The sequence below is a fragment of the Trichomonas vaginalis genome, chromosome I, assembly GCF_026262505.1.
Source record: "Trichomonas vaginalis G3 chromosome I, whole genome shotgun sequence".
In the NCBI taxonomy this organism is placed as follows: Eukaryota; Parabasalia; order Trichomonadida; family Trichomonadidae; genus Trichomonas; species Trichomonas vaginalis.
Window position 1 is genome coordinate 12335500 of NC_067203.1, and position 18989 is coordinate 12354488.

General features: G+C 35.7%; 7 protein-coding genes across 7 annotated transcripts, besides 3 other annotated features; 3 read left to right on the forward strand and 4 right to left on the reverse strand.

Moving 5' to 3' along the window:
• Window positions 1-298: 298 nt before the first annotated feature.
• TVAGG3_0973980 (ribosomal large subunit assembly) lies at window positions 299-1126 on the reverse strand (the record flags this gene model as incomplete). The annotated part of the gene is made up of 1 exon (XM_001323334.1): window positions 299-1126. One exon carries the CDS (start codon window positions 1124-1126, stop codon window positions 299-301), a length of 828 nt encoding a protein of 275 aa, XP_001323369.1.
• Window positions 1127-1495: 369 nt separating this feature from the next.
• Window positions 1496-3310, reverse strand: TVAGG3_0973990 (uncharacterized protein; the record flags this gene model as incomplete). Its single annotated transcript, XM_001323333.1, has 1 exon — window positions 1496-2875. The coding sequence occupies one exon, from the start codon at window positions 2873-2875 to the stop codon at window positions 1496-1498; it is 1380 nt and encodes a 459-aa protein (XP_001323368.1).
• A 477-nt stretch (window positions 3311-3787) lies between these two features.
• Window positions 3788-4557: a mobile genetic element.
• Window positions 4558-4630: 73 nt separating this feature from the next.
• On the forward strand, window positions 4631-5381 carry TVAGG3_0974010 (small Rab GTPase RabC6; the record flags this gene model as incomplete). The annotated part of the gene is made up of 1 exon (XM_001323332.1): window positions 4643-5221. The coding sequence occupies one exon, from the start codon at window positions 4643-4645 to the stop codon at window positions 5219-5221; it is 579 nt and encodes a 192-aa protein (XP_001323367.1).
• Window positions 5382-5453: 72 nt separating this feature from the next.
• Window positions 5454-9405: a mobile genetic element.
• Window positions 6816-18989: part of a mobile genetic element that runs on past the window's edge.
• TVAGG3_0974040 (microtubule-associated protein family) lies at window positions 8313-9260 on the forward strand (the record flags this gene model as incomplete). Its single annotated transcript, XM_051253783.1, has 1 exon — window positions 8313-9260. A coding segment is annotated over one exon (948 nt), but the record flags the coding sequence as incomplete, so codon positions are not given.
• TVAGG3_0974050 (uncharacterized protein) lies at window positions 14166-14540 on the reverse strand (the record flags this gene model as incomplete). The annotated part of the gene is made up of 1 exon (XM_051253784.1): window positions 14166-14540. The coding sequence occupies one exon, from the start codon at window positions 14538-14540 to the stop codon at window positions 14166-14168; it is 375 nt and encodes a 124-aa protein (XP_051079358.1).
• On the reverse strand, window positions 16469-16867 carry TVAGG3_0974060 (uncharacterized protein; the record flags this gene model as incomplete). The annotated part of the gene is made up of 1 exon (XM_051253785.1): window positions 16469-16867. One exon carries the CDS (start codon window positions 16865-16867, stop codon window positions 16469-16471), a length of 399 nt encoding a protein of 132 aa, XP_051079359.1.
• On the forward strand, window positions 17265-17527 carry TVAGG3_0974070 (uncharacterized protein; the record flags this gene model as incomplete). Its single annotated transcript, XM_051253786.1, has 1 exon — window positions 17265-17527. A coding segment is annotated over one exon (263 nt), but the record flags the coding sequence as incomplete, so codon positions are not given.

Sequence of the window (18989 nt, forward strand, 5' to 3'; positions counted from 1 at the left end):
TTATGTATTGACTTATTGTATACTATTGAATTTCCGTTTTAAAACTAGCCATACGTATTGGGAGATTCCAAAATATTTTAAATTAGGTATTATTTGATGCATTTGATATTAGTAAATGCAAAACATTGATGTGAAACTAGCAAATGTCTGTTGGTTTGGCTGAATAAGGCATAATAAAAGTTAGGTTTCAATTTATGATTGATATATTGATCTTTAGGCATCAAAAAGTCAATTATCTAAATAGAAGTAAATTAGAATTCAATTTATAATATTATATTAAACTTTTATATTTATAAAATTACTCTACTGGTGCGAAAAGTCCTGCATGTGGATCAACTGGCTTCTCAATCTTGCCAAGACGGACTTCATTCTCATAATCGCGATCACGATTGCGTTGCTTTGCAAGAGCACTCTGTTTACGCTCATCTCTACGCTGAGCAGTTGGGCTTTCCCATGTAGCGTTCTTCCAGATCTTGTGTCCTCTGAAAACATCAGCGAGGATGAAGATTGGAACAAGTGTGATACGTGGACCAACTTCGACGAGTCTTGTTGGGTCTGTATCCCACTGAATCTGATAGTGGCGGATAATAATCTTGTTATCTTCGATAAAGAAGGACATTGTTCTATCTACGAATGGTTTTGAGTGTTTGTCGTTGAATGGGACTTCAAACAATCTCTGAAGTAAGTTTCTTGAAAGTTTAAGAACATTTGTCTTATCAAATGCTGGATCGAAGAAAAGAAGTGGTCTACTTCCTTTCATTGGGTTACCAACAAGTCCTAAATCGTAAATTGACTTTCCCTCCTCCATGAAGAAGCATATTGTTGGACCATTAGCTGCATCAGCAAGCCATAAGTATGGTTCGAGATGATGCTTTGTTTCAAATAGAGCAACTGTATCGCAATGCATATCTGATGCGATTTCTTTCATTTCCTTGAAGTCTTCTTGAGTAATTTTAACGTCTTTTTTAGCATGTGGGATACATTTGCGAACATCATCAAGAATTTCTGCAGTTGCATGGATCATTCCCTTGTTACCAACAATCATTGGGCGATGAACGTGAGCCTTTTTCTCAACTGGCTTTTCATCGGCCTTTTGTTGTTGTAATTTTCGGAGAAGGGCAGACATAAATTTTTGACCTTTCTAGAGGGCATAAGGAGATTTTAACTTTTTTGGAAATTAAAATAGTTTTGTCATCATATGTACATCAAAATCTGTCGATAAATATAAGCTTTATCTTCAACTTATGAAAATCAGAAACTTTTCAAATGCATTATTTTCATATATAATTGATTTGAATTTGCTGTAATACTAGTGTATGAGAGAATTTCAATATCAATGGGTCATTAATATAATATTTTTCAATAAAATTTGGAAAAGATTAAAAGCCATTTTGCTATTCAAGCTAATTTGGCAGTTTTTGCTATTCATTAATCAATAAATTAAAGAATTGAATTATTTTTGAAGTTAATTTACTAAAATACAAACAATATCATACTAATCTAACATTTCTTTCTCATTTGATACCCAGAATTCTTTGAATTCATCTTGATCAACAAAAATTGGAATAGCCGGTATAAACTTTCTACAATTGTCTGTTTTTGCAAACCTCTCTAGTTGATAACATTCTAAGAAATCATCGAACTTTAATTGTTGAAGATCTGGAACACCTTTAACACTGAATTTGTAATATTTGATATCAAAATAATGTGCTAAAACTTCATTTCTATTATCAACATATTTTTCGTGTGCAACATCTAAGAAAACAGAATTCTTAGGCATGAATAACATCAATTCGCTTCCATGATTAGGAGTAGTTATAAAAATATCAATTGTTTCAGCTTCTTTTTCAATACAATTATAATCATTTTCCTTGCATTTAAAAGAATATATATTGTAGTTCATATCTCTACTATTAATTGCAGAAGAAATTGCAGCAAAGTTCATATCCAGGCTTTTTGAAACAGCAACATTAATCTTGGGTCTTTTCTTTCGATCATAATCTTTATTGATATATAAATCTCTCATATCTTTAATGTCATCTTTTTGATACCACAAAACATCTTCATTGAATCTTTCATTATCATGACGAGATGGTTCACATTTTTTATCTCCTTTAACCAACCCTATAACAGCATTCTTAAGTAGAGCAGGAACGTCAGAAACTGGCACTTTTTGGGGTAACGCCTTCAAAATATTTTTGAATATTTTTGTATCAAACTTTGAGAGGTTTTCCATTACGTACAGCTTCTTTGTCTTATTAACGTCTAATCTATTAAGAGTTGTGTAAAGTGGGAGCAAAGAACTAACGATAAAATCGTAATTAAAATTCTCTTCAGTTCCAGAACTAAGAATTATTATTTCATCATCATTAGTTGCATCATAAGCGATTTCATCTAAAGATCTTCTTGTCAAGAAAGGTTCGCCACTCATTATATTTCTTTGCTGCCTGAATGGAAGGCATCTTCCTCTTCCATTAAAATAAAATGGAGGAAAAGTTAAAAGTGCTTCATTTGAAAATAAAATATGGCCTTGAACTAAAGCAATTCTTCTGGCTTCACACCATCTTTCTTCAGCATTCTTCCCATGACATTTTAATTGCGAGGATCTTGAGTGAGGTAAAAAATCTGTTGTTGTAAAGTTAATATTTTTTCTATATAAAGTTTGGTTGAAATCAATCAAGCTGAGCAATTCGGCATTTTTATATTTATTCTTATTCCAACACATGAGCTCACCTTGATATTTACCTACTAGTGGGAGATTGAAGTGAAATTTTAATTCGTTTTCGTCAAAATAATCGGAAATTGCTGAAAATGGAGGGAAAAATAGATCAACTCCCTCTACAGAACCTTTAAAAGCGAAGAAGTCAGCAAGCATTTGTTTATTTGCTTTAACAGTGACTTTGTTGAACAAGATTTGGAATGTTCCGTTTTCAATCAGAATTTGAGAAATTTGATTGCAAGGATGGGAACGCGGAACATATATTTCTGAAAAGTTAATATTAAATGTTAATAGGAAAAGTACAAGAAAGTATGATCCAATTAAAACTCCTAATGAAATAAATAATGATCTCAAAACATTATTCATTATTGCCACTTTTTCGTTTGTTTCACTCTCTTCATATACAAAACTAGCGATCATTAATGACATAAAATCAATCGATTACTTCTTAAAATACAGGACTTTTGGGAATTGTCTAAATTAGAATGAAAGAAAAAAAATTGTTTTTTTAATTATGTTTATTAAACAAAATTATCTAATGCAATACAGTATTTAGTTGCTGTATAATTTAAATATGGCGGTTGTTTATAATCAACGCTCAAATTGGATTCATATTTTTAAAATAATTTGACTAATCTTTATTTTCTTCTTGTCATTCTTTAAACTTCCAAACGTAATTATCATTTTTTATTAAAACTCAAATATATCATTCTTTTTTTGATTTTGATAAGCGAGCGGCGAGCCATTAATAAAAGCATTTCCAAATTTAGAAAGTAGAATTCAAGATACTTTTTAGCATTTTTACAAACAATTTGAACTTAGAGAGCCGAACATTCGATAATTGCTAAATTTAGCATATTAGTCTAGAGTTCTATTAAGGTTTAATGAATATTAAATAAGTTTTCATAATGAAAACCTCTATTGTAATGATTTTTTACATTAAGATTTGAGGATATTGATGCATAATCTTGAATATATGATTTAATAAGTATAGTGTATATTATAGACAGGTACAATAATGAAATTAACAATTTGAAATTATTTACATCATTAATTCTGACAATAGTTGAGTGCGGGACAAATTTGCCAAGTGTTACTTTTCAATAACCTTAAATTACACTTTTCTAATTTTTGAAAAAACCTTAAATTACATTTGAAGAAATTATGTCTATGATATATGTTTTATGCTAGAATCTTGGAGTTTTCATGCACTACACAAGAGCTCCAAGGTTCCAAGAGTGAATGCTCAATAGCAATTATAGAGATGTACCTTTTCAAAATGACTTTTACTGATTAAATTTAATCAATAGAAGACATTTTGAAAAGGTACCTCTACAATTAGATATACAAGAGATTCAAAGCTTCATTTCAGATAGATTTGAAACTTTGAAACTCTTGGTAGATTTTGAGTGAATGCTGACAATCATCTTTGAGAAGGTTTTCTTTAAGAAAACCTTCTCAAAGAGGTTTCTCAGGAGCCCTGAGGCTCCCAATCATTACGAAAGGGAGCCTCAGGGCTCCTGAGACGAAGAATGGCTTCGCCGAATCTTTGATCAGCAGAGGCCAAATGAAAAGGCCTCTGCTGATGGATTCTCAGGAGCCCTGAGGCTCCCTTTCGTAATGATTGGGAGCCTTGGGGCTCCTGAGACGAAGAATGGCTTCGCCGAATCTTTGATCAGCAGAGGCCAAATGAAAAGGCCTCTGCTGATGGATTCTCAGGAGCCCTGAGGCTCCCTTTCGTAATGATTGGGAGCCTTGGGGCTCCTGCAGCAGAGTATCGCTCCGCTCCATTAATTTTTTTTAAAAAAAGTGCCGTGTGGCAAATTTGTCCTGTTCCCGACAATAGTTTTATATCTGTCGAAATTCCACAAAAAAATGTCAAAAACATCCATAAATTGTCAAAATCTCAAATAAGATTTGTAAATGCGATCTCTAAAAGCAGTGCTAGTAGGAGATACCAAAGTTGGTAAAAGTTGCATTCTCAGTCGTTTTGTCCAAGATTCATTCGATCAAAATACTCCAGCTACTGTTGGAGCTGCATTCCATACAAAAATTGTTCATACAGACTACGGGCCAATCATACTTCAACTCTGGGATACTGCTGGACAAGAAAAGTATCGTAGTTTAGCGCCTATGTATTATCGATCAGCTGCAGCAGCTATTTTAGTTTATGATGTGACAAACAAACAGTCATTCGAAAATTTACAGTTATGGAATCAAGAAATTATCGAAAAAGCGCCATCAGGCTTAGCAATATTCATTGTTGGAAACAAATTTGATTGTATTGAGGAGAGAGTTGTTTCTCCAGCAGCTGGCCAGTCAAGTGCACATGATTTAGGAGCATCATACTTCTTCGAGGTATCAGCTAAGACTGGCGAAGGTATCAATAGTTTGTTTTTAAAGGTGGCAGAGTCAGATATTCAAAGTGATTCTCCAGTAGAGAACGAGAGATCAAATCAATTGAAAGATACATCAGAAAATAAAGGCGGCTGCAGCTGCTAATCTTCGGTTTATTCACAAAATTCGTTAACAGAACCCCTCTATCATTACTAATTACTAATTTGTAAGATTTCTTTCTGTATTTTTTCTTCCTATTTTTTTCAATTTCAATTATTTTCTTTCCTTTAGAGAATATGATTAAACTATGTACATCTTTCTTTTTTACAGTGATTGTTTTAATTTCATTTCCAAAAACGAACTTATTTTGGAAATTTTTCTAAATTTGTTAACCATGAGTACAGTATACATTGTGCGTCGCCTGTAGCCTACAGCTACAGTCACCGACACAATGAAAAAAGTGACAGAAAACTGACACCATACGGGCGCGCATATGTACGCATATATGTGTAAAAATAAACGTTCATATGTAAACTAACCTTTATTCACTAGCAGGAGCTTTGTTGTTCGCTTCCATTAAAATGTAAACTTTACGTGTCAAAAAAATTCTGTCACGTAAACTATTTATGTTGAGATTGAGTACCAGACTCTAATATAAGTTCAACCATTATATTAGAGTCTTTAGGAATTTCATATGGTTCTTTTACATAATATTCCTTTTTTTGACCATCAGTTGATTCTTCAACTCTTTTGAATGAAAAGCGCTTATAAAACTCAAACACGAGTGCATCTTTATAACCAGTGATATCGTAAAATTTTGGTGGCACAAGCTGTTCATTCACATTACATATAAATTGTTTGTTATCATGAGCAATATTACTCAACGTTACTAAAGGCTCAAGGAGAGGATTTATTTTTATCTGATAACCGACAAATTTATATGTTGGTTTGCCCTTTCGCTCAAGGATAAACCTGATATTCGCTATAGTTATGAAAAGCTCATCAAAGTACTTATATGTTTTTTTATCTTTATCATTTTCGTCAGTGAAATCTGCTATGGTAAAACTATAATATACATGCATTCGCGAGATATATTTTTTTTCCCATAAGTCTAAAAATTTTGCTTTCGATGGAATTACTTTTTGCGTGAATGTTCTACCATGGTCATCTTCCCAAACAAGCTCTGGTTTTCTTGATGTTGTGTCTGTTTCAGTGGTTTCTAATAACGCAGTGATGAAATCCAACACATCTCCTAGGGACATGTCATATTTATAATTCAAGGCATTTTTTTCTATACTACTGTATGAAGGTAATGTTATGATTGGTGATGTACCTTTTCTTAATACATTCAATTTATTTTCATTTGAATCATAGTAACAATCAACAAATTCTCTACTTGCCTCAGTCATTTTTTCCATAAGACCTTCATTCAACTCCTGTGTAGTCATGTTGGGTTTTATGTAATATCTCATGTCAAACCTTTTTTTCACTGATTTTGATGAATCTGTCATTTCTAATGGAATAGCAAGAAACTCAAAGTCTGGATGCTCAAGACTTATCTTTCTTATCTCAAGAGCTTTTGACGCAGGATATTCAATGAAGTCTCTCGGTAATTTATATGAGACTGTATTACCACTTATCGTGCCATCATTCATAACATGTTCATAGTATAATCCATCATATTAGACATTTTATATGTAACTAAAAGATGGAGAAAGTTATTAATCAAGTAGATAAGATTCTTCATGATGGAGCACGTAAGAATAGTAAAGAACTAAACAATGCACTCATTATGCCATTTTCTGATGATTATCCATTTTGTACTAATGGTGTTTATTTCTACTGCGGTAAGATGGGTTCAGGTAAGACATATGGTGTTATTCGTCATATAATGATAACAGACCGCTTCACTAATACTCCATATTATGACTCAATAGTTATCTCAGCAACATCAGGAACAATGGATAAAACAGCGAAGACATTTATGAGTCAAGTTAAAGCACCAGTACTGAAAAAGGATGATAAAGAACTTATGCCTTATTTAATGAAGAACGTTAAGATGAAAGCAAAGTATTACGCTATTGTTGAGTTCGTTCAAAGTAAGTTCGAAAAAATTTCAGAGGAGATGGAACACATCTTAACAAAGCATCAACTAAGGAAACCTGATGGAAAGTTTGAGTATAAGAAGATTGCAATATATGTTGTAAAGAAGTTGAACAAATATCCTTTCACAAAGTATCCCAGTAATTCTCTATTAGTGTTAGACGATTATGGTGGTCATGACTTATTGAATGACCCACGTTCACCATTAGCGAACTTCATCACTAAGGTCAGACATTATAACTATACTGTTGTCATCATGTGTCAAACATGGAGACATATATGTTTAAACATTAAGAGACTATGCACTGACTTCGTTATCTTTCAAGGTTATTCTATGAGAGACTTTCAGTCAATGATTGAACAGTCAGGAGCAACAGAAGATTGGGAAGAGTTATGGAACAAATACAAAGAGCTACCAACACCTCGTTCATATATGGAAGTTCATATAGTTGCAGGAAAGACGGACTTTAAAGAAGTTAAGCAACAAAAGATGACATTATTTTAAGAAGAAATAAATGGGTTTTGGCGATTATGTTAAAGCTGGATGGGGTATGGTGAAAAAAAATCCTGGTCTTGTAATAGGTGCTGGATTTAACATTGCTAACAAACTTTTCCCTCAAGTTGGTCAAGTCGGTGGTGTTATCGGTAGTCTTGGTGAAAGAATTGCAAAAACTACATTAGGTGAAGATAATGCATTAACGAAGAATCTTAAAGCATTCAATAAAGCTCTTGGTGGTGACTTCAGTAGAGACAAGCCTGTTGAAACACCTATAGTTCAACCTCAACAAACTATTGACAACAATAAGTATAACGCATACATTGGAGGAGCTATTTGGAACAATCATAAGCCATTAGTTCAGTCAGTACGTGTACTATCAGACATGCCATGGATTAATGCTATTAGTGGCACTATACGCAGATAATATATTTTTATGAGGTTTAAATGAGTGAACAAGAGAGGAAACTCATTGATGAACGAGTTAAGAAATGGGAGAATGAACGTCCGATAATTCGTACCATAATTAGCGATCAAAAGTTCAAGCAGCATACATTTGATTTTTTGCGCGATATATATAATGATCTTGCTTTTGATTACAATGCTAGGCAATACTTTGAGAAAGAATATGTTCAAAAAGGTCGTATTAATTTCCCAATGAGAAGAGAAGGCTTTTTGATTACATCAACATATACAGCACGTGGTAGAGACCCTTTTACAGACGCGGTTCGTAACTTTAAAGCACGTTCTTCTATTAATGATGATCCAGATTTCTACATACCTTATTTTCGTCCACCTTCGCATCCTTTACGAACCAGTGATCCTGGATATGACGCTAAACGAAGATATATAGAGACGAAATTAGCTAAATACAAGGAACCTAAGGATCCAAGGACTGGAGAAGTAAAGGAATCACATGTCAAGATAAATAAGCTTTACAAAGTAGTTGAAGAATTGGAGAAACGATCTAATGAGATTAACGCTGAGAAGAAAAAGGAAGTACCAAATATGAACAAACTAGATAAGATGATTAAGGAATATAGAGGATTGGCGAATACATCGAGCGTTCTAATAAAGGAAGTAGAAAACACGACAAAGCTGCAGAAAATGATTCATGATGAATTACTGTTAGGTGAATTTTCTATAAAACAAAGACAGAGTAACTTAATGGGTGAGGCTTATTATTTGGAGAATTGGTATAATGAGAGGTTAAAACAAATGTCGACTCCAACACCAACTCCTACACCTACTCCTACAGTAGCTCCAACACCAACTCCCACTCCTGAACCAACAGTAGCTCCAACGCCAACTCCTACAGTAGCTCCAACGCCAACTCTGACACCAACTGCTCACGCAGGTCCTCCACCAATGTCGAGTAGTCATGGTATAACATTAAATAAACCAACACCTACACCAAAAATAACTCCTGTATCACATCCTAGTACAACTAACCCAGTATCTGATTCAAATCAAGCGGAAAGATCACAGGTTCTTAAAAGAGCTAATACACCAACTGCTTCCCCTATTAGAACACCAGAGCCAACTCCAAGAATCACAAAGGCGCCAACACCTTCACCGACTGTTGAACCAACTCCAGAACCAACAGTACCTCTCCAACTCCATCACCGACACCTACAAAAGCACCTACTCCATCTCCAACTCCGACTAAAGCTCCGACACCGTCTCCAACACCAACTAAAGCTCCAACACCGTCTCCAACTCCAGCTGAACCAACTGATGCAGAATCTATTCAAAATTGGTTAGACGAAGAAAAGCGAAAAGAAAAGGCTGCAATTGATGCTGCACTAGATAAAAACACACCACCACAGACACTTGGTGGTTACATGTTAAAGAAAGACAACATTCAAAGACAAGAACGTGCATTGAGTGTTGCCAGAGAACAAGCACAAGAAGAGAAGAAAATAGTTGAAGGAGAAGCTTCAAATAGAGGTGGTCCAGGAACTTACAAAGGATCAAACTATCCAGCAGAGAAAGCCTCGAGTGATAATGTTGTCTCAAGAGCTACTGATTTAGTTACCCATGGTATTCTAACTGGTGCAACAGCTGTTGGTAGTGCTATTGGAACCAGTGTTGACACTGTTGTTGATACTGTAAGAACTGTTACAAATCCTACACCTGAAGATAGGAAGGAAGAATTTCTTACTCTTAATACAAAGGCAAAACCAGGGATATGGATTGGTCGTGGAATTTTAAATGCTGGTAGTGCTATTGGCAATGGTGCTTCAGCGGTAGGGGGATGGCTCGGAAGAACAGCAACATCAACCGCAAATGGAATACTAACAGGTGCCAAATCACTTGGTAATTGGGCTGATGATAAGTATACAAAATATTATGAAGAAAAAGCTCGTAAGGCTAAGGAAGAAGCTGAACGAAAGGCGAAAGAAGAAGCTGAACGTAAAGAACTAGAGGAGCTTAAGAAGAAAGAAAAAGCTCGTAAGGCTAAGGAAGAAGCTGAACGAAAGGCGAAAGAAGAAGCTGAACGTAAAGAACTAGAGGAGCTTAAGAAGAAAGAAAAAGCTCGTAAGGCTAAGGAAGAAGCTGAACGAAAGGCGAAAGAAGAAGCTGAACGTAAAGAACTAGAGGAACTTAAGAAGAAAGAAAAAGCTCGTAAGGCTAAGGAAGAAGCAGATAGAAAGGCGAAAGAAGAAGCAGATAGAAAGGCTAAGGAAGAAGCTGATAGAAAGGCGAAAGCAGCAACACCATCGCCAACTCCATCTCCTTCACCATCTCCATCTCCTTCACCATCACCAACTCCATCGCCATCTCCATCTCCTTCACCATCAATAGCGGCTCCTGTGAGACAATTTGGTGCATGGGGTGCTGATTTAGTCAAAGATGCTGCACAAGGAATTGGAAAGGAACTGAAGAACACAACATTAGGTACAATAGAGCGTTTTGGTAATCTTACGGATTACACAATTAGATCAGCTGCTAATCTTTTATATAACCAGACTACTGATAACGGTACTGATGAATTGGCTGTAAACGGACTAGCATCAATTAAGAAATCAGCAGAAGATAAATACGATGAATGGAAAAAGAATATTAAGGGTGAATATAATAAGTATGCATATCCTGAAGAACATATGAAGTTAGAGCTTACCAGACTAAGATCAAAATATGGTAATGAAACAACAAATACTACAACGCAAACGACGAAAGCTGACAGAAAGATTGATGACACTCCTACTCCAACTCCTGCAATGGCGAACATCACAACAATTGCTCCAAGAGTTCCAACAGGAGAAGGTATATCAGGAAATGTTTCAACTACTCATAACATTACTGAAGCAGCTAATGTTTCAGCAGTTGAGCAACCTGTTGTTAATGTAACTCAGGAAAACGCTACTGAAACATCAACACCAAGACAGGATGTAAATAATGAACGTCCAGAAGTTAAGGAGGTTGCAAAAGCATACCTGGAGAAAAATACTACACAAGTTCTTGAAGCAGAAAAGCATCTCAATTCAGACAAAACACCATCTCCAACTCCTGAAGCATCAGTTCCTCCAGCAATTGGTGGAAATATACCTTCAGTATCACCATGGCAGAAATTTTATGGATTGTTTAAAGGAGCGAATAAGGTAATGGATGCTGCTGAGAATCTCCAAAAGTTCAAGAATGAAGTCGCAACTGGTGCAAAGGAAATAGAAGAGAATGATAAACAAGCTGCTGAATTAGCTAAACAACAAGCTGAAGCAACTAAACAAGCAGCAGCTCCTAAACAATCTATATCTAAGTCTCAAAGACAAGGTCCTGACCCAAGTGCTAAAGTCAAACAGAATCCAACACCACCTGCAGCAGAGAAGTCCAAGAAGGACAAGGACAAGAAGAAGGATAAATCAAAAAGACAAGGACAAGAAAGAAAGATAAGGATAAGAAAAACGTCAAAAGATAAAAAACATAAAAATTTATCCAGTAAGAAATGAGTCAAGTCATTAAAGCATCAACTAAACAAAAGTGGTTAACTGAATATATAAAAGATGGTAAGGTTCCTGATGGATATTATGTACATACAATGAAAGACGGACGTGTACAGTTCCGTAAAGTCAAGCAACCTCTCAATGATGAACAGATCAGAAGGAAGATCTCATTGTATGAAACAAAAATAAAGGACTTACAAGCTAAACTCGAAACCCACGATACTTCTCAAGAAAACTAGGCATATCTTTAACATGACCTTCATTAATATTTTTCCCCAATACTGTACTTCCATTTGTGACAACCTGTTTGGATTACCTTCACGCATACCTCTACCTGTCACTTTTCCTGTATTTTCGTTCTCAAACGTAACATCATACTTTACATCATTACCGACAAGTTCATGACCATCAATACTTTTAACAGCACCGTGTCTTCCTTGATCTAAAGTTTCTCCTTGCTTTAATCCATGCTCTATTTTTGTCCATATCTGATAACGTGGATATCTTGCAACACTTCCATCTTTTGCTCTTAACAAGTATGCACTTGTATCAACTGAATCAACTGTATAATAAGAAGGATCAAGATGTCTTCTTTGTTGGTTACCTTTACCCCATGTTCTTGGTTCAACTATGACTTGAACTTTTTGACCAGGTCTTAAGTTATAAAGGTTATTTTTTCTGACATACTCTTCTTTCAATCTTTGCTTCTTTATATATTCCTCATTATCCTTTTCTGTGAAATCATCAGGCTTTTGTTGTGTGCTTGAATGATATTCAGTGTTGTAGTCATTAATAATTTGTCTCATTGTATCTGCAGTGAAAGGTGGTGTTTTATCACCTTCTTTGAGGTTTAACTTCATATGTAACATAGTTCTAATAGTTCTACAGAACCTATTAATAATACCTAGTATGTTATGATTGTATTTCTGTGTCGTCATGTGCTCAATGTTATGACTGACCAACAGATCTCGAACATTTTGTGTCGTATAAGCTGGGTCTTCATCACTAGTAAGTATTGTAGGCTTCATTTCACCTGTAGCTTGTGAAATGAACTTCTGCATTGCACTTAGAACATTGTTTGAGTTCTTTTCACTCATTGGGAACGCATAACCTTTTCTACTGTTTACATTGATGAACAAAAGAAAATATGGTGGTGTTCCACCAGGATTCTCAAATGTATCGAATTGATAAGCTCCCATATCAGTTGAATATATTGGTAGCATCAAATCCTCTTGTATTAAAGTTTTTTCTTGTTTACCAACAGTCATTTTTTTATTAACGTTAAAGTCTTACAGGCATTGAGTAATCGCTATAACCATCATGGTCTGCGAATTCATGTAATCTTGATGCATCAGGTTCTTTCTTCGTTGGTGCATGAAACCTTGCTTCATCATAAAGGTTCATATAATGGTTTGTCACGTTTGGGGTAGACCCAATTTTTGCATATTGAGGATATGAGTAATGATACACTAAGTTGAACCCATTACTACCATCATCAACATATATCTTTGGTGGAGGTTGTCTTATTAAATTCCTTCCTCTTGGGGCTTTGAGTTGGACGATCTGATCTAGATCATTGTAAACAACTCCTGTTGCAGTATATTCTGTGTTGTTCTCTGGGTTAATGTTCGTCATTTATATGAGAATAAAACAATTTTTACTCATAACAAATGAGATCGAAGTCAATTCTTTATGGTGCAGCTAATCTTCCAATTGAACCAACAAGCAATGTTGATTCAAGAACAACTAATAACATTGTGATAAAGAACTATCCATCTGGTACAGTAAGTGATGCTCCAACAGAGATAAAAAAAGAGGAAACAACTACGAACTCAGAAGCACCAATGTATCCTCCTCCTTTAAGTCCATTAACTTCCAACCTGACCTCATCGAGATCTGTGGAGACTTCATCGAGGATTGGTGTAGAAGAGTATTTACTTAGTATATACCAGAAGATACTTCTAGACCAAGACAAAGAGCTCTTTTCTAACTTAGTGAGCAAAGATCAGATCTTACTACCTAAGCCAGACTTGGAAGAAGTTGTTCACAGAATGACTGGGTTCAAGTGTGAAATAGACCTACTGGACCCAGACATCACATGTTGTGGTATTCCACCACCTTTCTCAAAAATAGCTCAGATCAGAATCATTGATGAGAACAATATTGCTCAAGAGTTTAAGTATGCATATAATGCACAATATACTGAGTTAATAAGTAGGTATAATTTATGTCTTAAGTATGTGATCGTTTAACCGAAAAGTGACATTTCCAATGAGCCAAAGACTACAAAGGTTCTTTGACCTAATTGCTGAGGAAGATGAACCAATATCTGTAGGTAAAGCAATGAGAGTTCATCACAACGTATTTGGTGAAGAAGATCCCTTCTCAAATCCCGAAGAAGCAATTCTTACCATGTTCATAATGAAATGGTATGAAAAGCATCGTGAGGTTGAAGTTTCATACTACACGTTCTTGTATGAGTTAGGAAAATATAACGTCAAGATGAAAGAATATCTTGAAAAGAGAAACAATGAATAAAACTTATCGTTTACTCAAGTAATTATTTTTAGTACTTTTCGACGTACTTTTTGATCTTGTCAAGAGCTTCGAGCATCTGCTTCTTTGCATTGTGCTTGGCGAAGATGGCTTGCTCAATGGTGAGCTCGAAGGCTTCTTTACCGATCGGCTGGTGTTCGCGAAGATCTTTGAGTGCATCAAGAACTGCAGTGTACTCTGATGGTAAATGGGAGCCATCAATGAGTGTATAAAGGATGAGCATGTACTCCTGCAGTAAGTTCTCCTGTTTCAAGCGGGACTTGAACTCTTCGCGGAGATCTTGAAGCTTTTGGAGCTTCTCAGTGGCTTGAAGGTAGTCAATGATGACCTTCTCTTGTCCCTCAAGTGCTTGTGGGAGGAAGTGGACATAAGCTGTTGACTTCATCAAAAATGAAGTGGTCATGACACTTTTTAAGTTAATGTCCGAGCCATACAGTGATGTCGAAGCAGCACATGAACCAAAGAAGAAGTCTTGCTGGGAAAAGACAAAGATTGTTGGTAACGCAATCCTAGCCATTTGTGTTGTTTTGAACTTGATCGTACTTCTGATCTTGTTCTACAAACTCAACAGAGGTTATTGTCTCAAGTAAACACTTATTTTTATTACCATATAAATGATTTTTACCAAACCTCCTTTACCTTTCATAGGTAATAAGTCGAAGATCAGGAAAGATCTTATCGACATACTCAAAGACATCAAAGGGGATTATGTCTTCGTTGACCTATTTGGTGGTTCTCTCTATATCTCTCATCTGTTGCATATTATGTTCCCAAAAGCAACGATCATAGCTAACGACTATGATAACTACGTTGATAGACTGAAACACATTCATGACACGAATGAAATACTTAAGGAACTTAAGGAGAGAATAAATGTTAAGCCAGATGAGAAAATTCCTACTGATCAGAAAGAGATCGTCAGAGAAGTTATAAGTAAAGCTCCATACATAGACTGGGATACATTATGTTCACGTCTTCTCTATTCTGGAGCATACAAATACTATGATCTTGACACATTAATGAAGAAAGTGTTATACCTCAGATATACTAACTTATTTGGTGAAAACATAGATGACTATCTTGAAGGTTTAACTATTGTTCATAAAGATTGGAGAATACTCTTCAATGAGTATAAAGATCTTCCCAATGTTTTCTTTATATGTGATCCTCCATACTTCCATACTTATTCTATACAGTATGGAGATGAATGGACTCTTAAAGATACTGTAGAAACCTTTGATGTCCTTAATTATCCATCTATTTACTTCAGTAGTGATAAATCTTATACAGAAGAACTTATAGAGATATTGACAAAAAGATATGGAGAGAAATTTCCTATGAGAAAGCATGTTATAGATAGAGGTTTAATTAATCCTAACACTCAGAAAAATAATGAAGTAATATATGTCACTTTTTCTGTTAATGGAGAAGAGAAAGATCAAGAAGATAATAGTTGATGAGGGAACTGAAGAAGCGACGACATTCATCTTTGACGACGGAAAGCTCACATTCGTTGTCGATAAAAATGGACAACACTTACACAAAAGAAAGAGACCAAGAAAATTTTTAGATCTCCCAAAAGCTAGGAAACCAAAGGAACCATTTCCAGTACCAGCCGTCCAAGAACCAGAGAGACTTTTGATACCAAAACCTGTGGTTGACAAATATGATCCAGATCAGTTCTTCCCAAAAATACCAAAGTTAGAATAAAAACTCCTTTATTTCTTTAGTATTATATAATAAGTCTATTAGTAAGCTCTGTTCTCGTTCTGTTCTGGTATTTTGACGTCTTTTCATGGTCTCGCATAATAAGATCATGAACTTTTTCTTGAGATACTCGAAGAGCTGAGGTAAGTTATCATATTCTGGATATGTAGGAAGCATCCCTGCTATCGTAAGTGTTGTATCAATAAGGATTGGACTTATATCGGAAAAGTCGAGATCTGGAGTAGAATAAGAAGGTAAGTCTCTTACATGTAGGTAGTCATTATATGCTTTACGCATGAGACTGAGTTTCTGGAGCACAACTATGAGACTTTGGTTCTGACGTTCAAGTTTGCTTAAAGTTCTCTCCAAGCTTCTGTAATAAACGTCAACCTCTGTAAGAGCAGATATTTTTGCATTGATCTCGGAGATCTTTTCTTGAACTTCACCAAGTTTGACCTTAACTGACGTTTGAGCTCCCATCATGTTTTCATCAAGGTCATTCTCTATGTCATCAATGATATCTTCCCATGAAGTCATGTTTTCATCATTGATCTTAACGTGAACACTCATGAAAAAAATGTCATGTAAAGTATAAATGTCAGATTTTTACTCTTGAGCTTCTTCTCTCTGGATTGACTCGTCTGTAGGGCTTAATGTGCCATCACGTTCGACCAGAAGGTTCTGCTCAGGTCTGTCAAGGAGCTGTCTGTAGGTCGTGAAGGTTTCAACGAGTCCTTGGTAAGGAGTTTGGAGATCAACATCGACCCATGGGTGTTTGCGTAAGAAAGCAGCAAGGCTTTCACGCTTGGAGTCAATGACATCTTTCTTATTGGTTAATCCTTCTTCAAAGCTTAGGATTACTCCTGCAGTTGATTCAAGTCTTTGGATCTGGCGTCTGGAAACCTTGGTGAGTTGTCTTATCCTCTCGTTTCCAAATACATGCAGGAGATATGCAGAAATTACTTCATTAAGTTCGATTAAACAAATTGGATGAAGATCAGTCATGGCTTTTGTAAAGCAATCTTTTGTAAAGCTGTCTTTTGTAAAGCAGACTTTTGTAAAGCAATCTTTTGTAAAGCAATCTTTTGTAAAGCAGACTTTTGTAAAGCAATCTTTTGTCAAGACGTCTTTTGTAAAGCAGACTTTTGTAAAGCAATCTTTTGTCAAGACGTCTTTTGTAAAGCAAAAGTATTCAATTTTGTGAGAAAATGCTTTTGTAAAGCAGTCTTTTGTAAAGCTGTCTTTTGTCAAGACGTCTTTTGTAAAGCTGTCTTTTGTAAAGCAGTCTTTTGTAAAGCTGTCTTTTGTAAAGCTGTCTTTTGTAAAGCTGTCTTTTGTAAAGCTGTCTTGTAAAGCTGTCTTTTGTAAAGCAGTCTTTTGTAAAGACATAACCGACGACCGAATGTCCCAAGATGGTACAACACCAGCTCCAGCATCACCAACACTAGATATGATGGCAATGATGATGCAGATGATGCAACAGCAAACCCAGCTTATACAGCAAATGCAGGAAAAGAAAACTTTCAATAAACCTGCAAAGAACTCACAAGATCTTGAAGCTGGACTCAATGCTCTCAGGAACGACTACAAGAGAGAGCAGATGACGTTTAGGAAGAAGGGTGATGAAGATTATGAGAATGATCCGATCGAGGAAGACGAGATCAAGTCCACTGCATCCACAAAGACCCTCCAGGATGAAAGAGATGATGAGGGATTCCTTACCAAGTCTCAAAGACTCTTTGTCCTTGAGTTCTTCACGATCTCTGCCTTGAGATCTATGAGGAATTGGAAGGGTCGCGTTCCAAGTGGCTCAAACAAGCGCGAACTACTCATGACCGCAGTACCGCTCACTAAGACAAAAGTCCAGCTCATGGACTTTATCCTTTCCGCTTGTCCCGACGAGATCTAAGATCTGATCAGAGTAAAAACTTACATTTATGAGCTAAGCTCAGTAATAATTAGTTGTTTATTCTTTCTTCTCATACTTCTGTGCAAGGTTTCCACGGAAGAACTCAAGCAACATTTGGATCTTTCCAAGCTTTCGACCTTCTTTTTCGAGGTCATCCTGGTAAGTTCGGAATGCGTCAACGTGTGAGCTCGCATAGAATGCAGCAACAACAACCTCTTCTGCACCTTCTTTGCTGTCAAGTGGCATGAACTCGAATCCTTCCATTCGACCAAATAAAAGTGACAAAAATGTCAATGAGACCCACTCGTTGCATAGATGCTAAACCTGGTCCGAAGATGCAAAAGTTCTTCAGAACACTCATGTCTGACCAGAGGGAGTACGGTCATGAAGAGGTCATACAGATCTTCGATCAGTGTGTACCAAAGCCTGAGAATCCAGACGAACTCTTCATGTAAATTTACTTGCTTCAATGGAGAGATGAGAGACCAGGTATGAAACTCAGACCAATAACAATCTTTCCAGGTTTCTGCAATTACCTAGAACAAGCATGCCAGATCAAATGGTCTGACACCATCTTCCTCCAAAAATAAACTTTATCGTTTATAACACTTCAGGATCTACATCTATTTCTTCTGCTTCATCCTCAATGTCGATCTCTTCGACAGGTTTGATAGCAGCTTTGAGTAAGTTCTTACCCATTGTCTTAAGTTCAACTGGGTTATATTCTTTGTCTTTACTCTTTGTTGATTTCGTGAGATCTACATATAAACAATAACTTTTAGTCTTGTCAAGGTTTATTCTCGCTGAGAAATGGTCAGGAATGTTTATAGCTATCTTTTCAAACTTGAGTAAATTAGCTAAACCTTCATTTGTGTATTTCTGCTTATCGACAAAGATCATGATCGGACTTGCACTATAACCATACTTTCCTTGACATAATGTTTGTGGTAAGCATATAAGTAGTCTCTTTGCTGTTTTATTTTGCTTCTTCACTTCATCTACAAACTGTTGGATCTTAAAGAACTTTATATGATGTTCAGACATCTTTATATACCCGATAAAAAGTTCAGATAAAAAAATAATTAGCTATATTTTTATTAGTGCATAAATGAGTCTTTCTTTGAGATTTTCTGATGAAGATCTAACTTTGGTAAGATCTTTAAAAGATGATGAAAACATTCTTTCTGTCATTGATGAAGAAAAGAAATACTTCAGTAA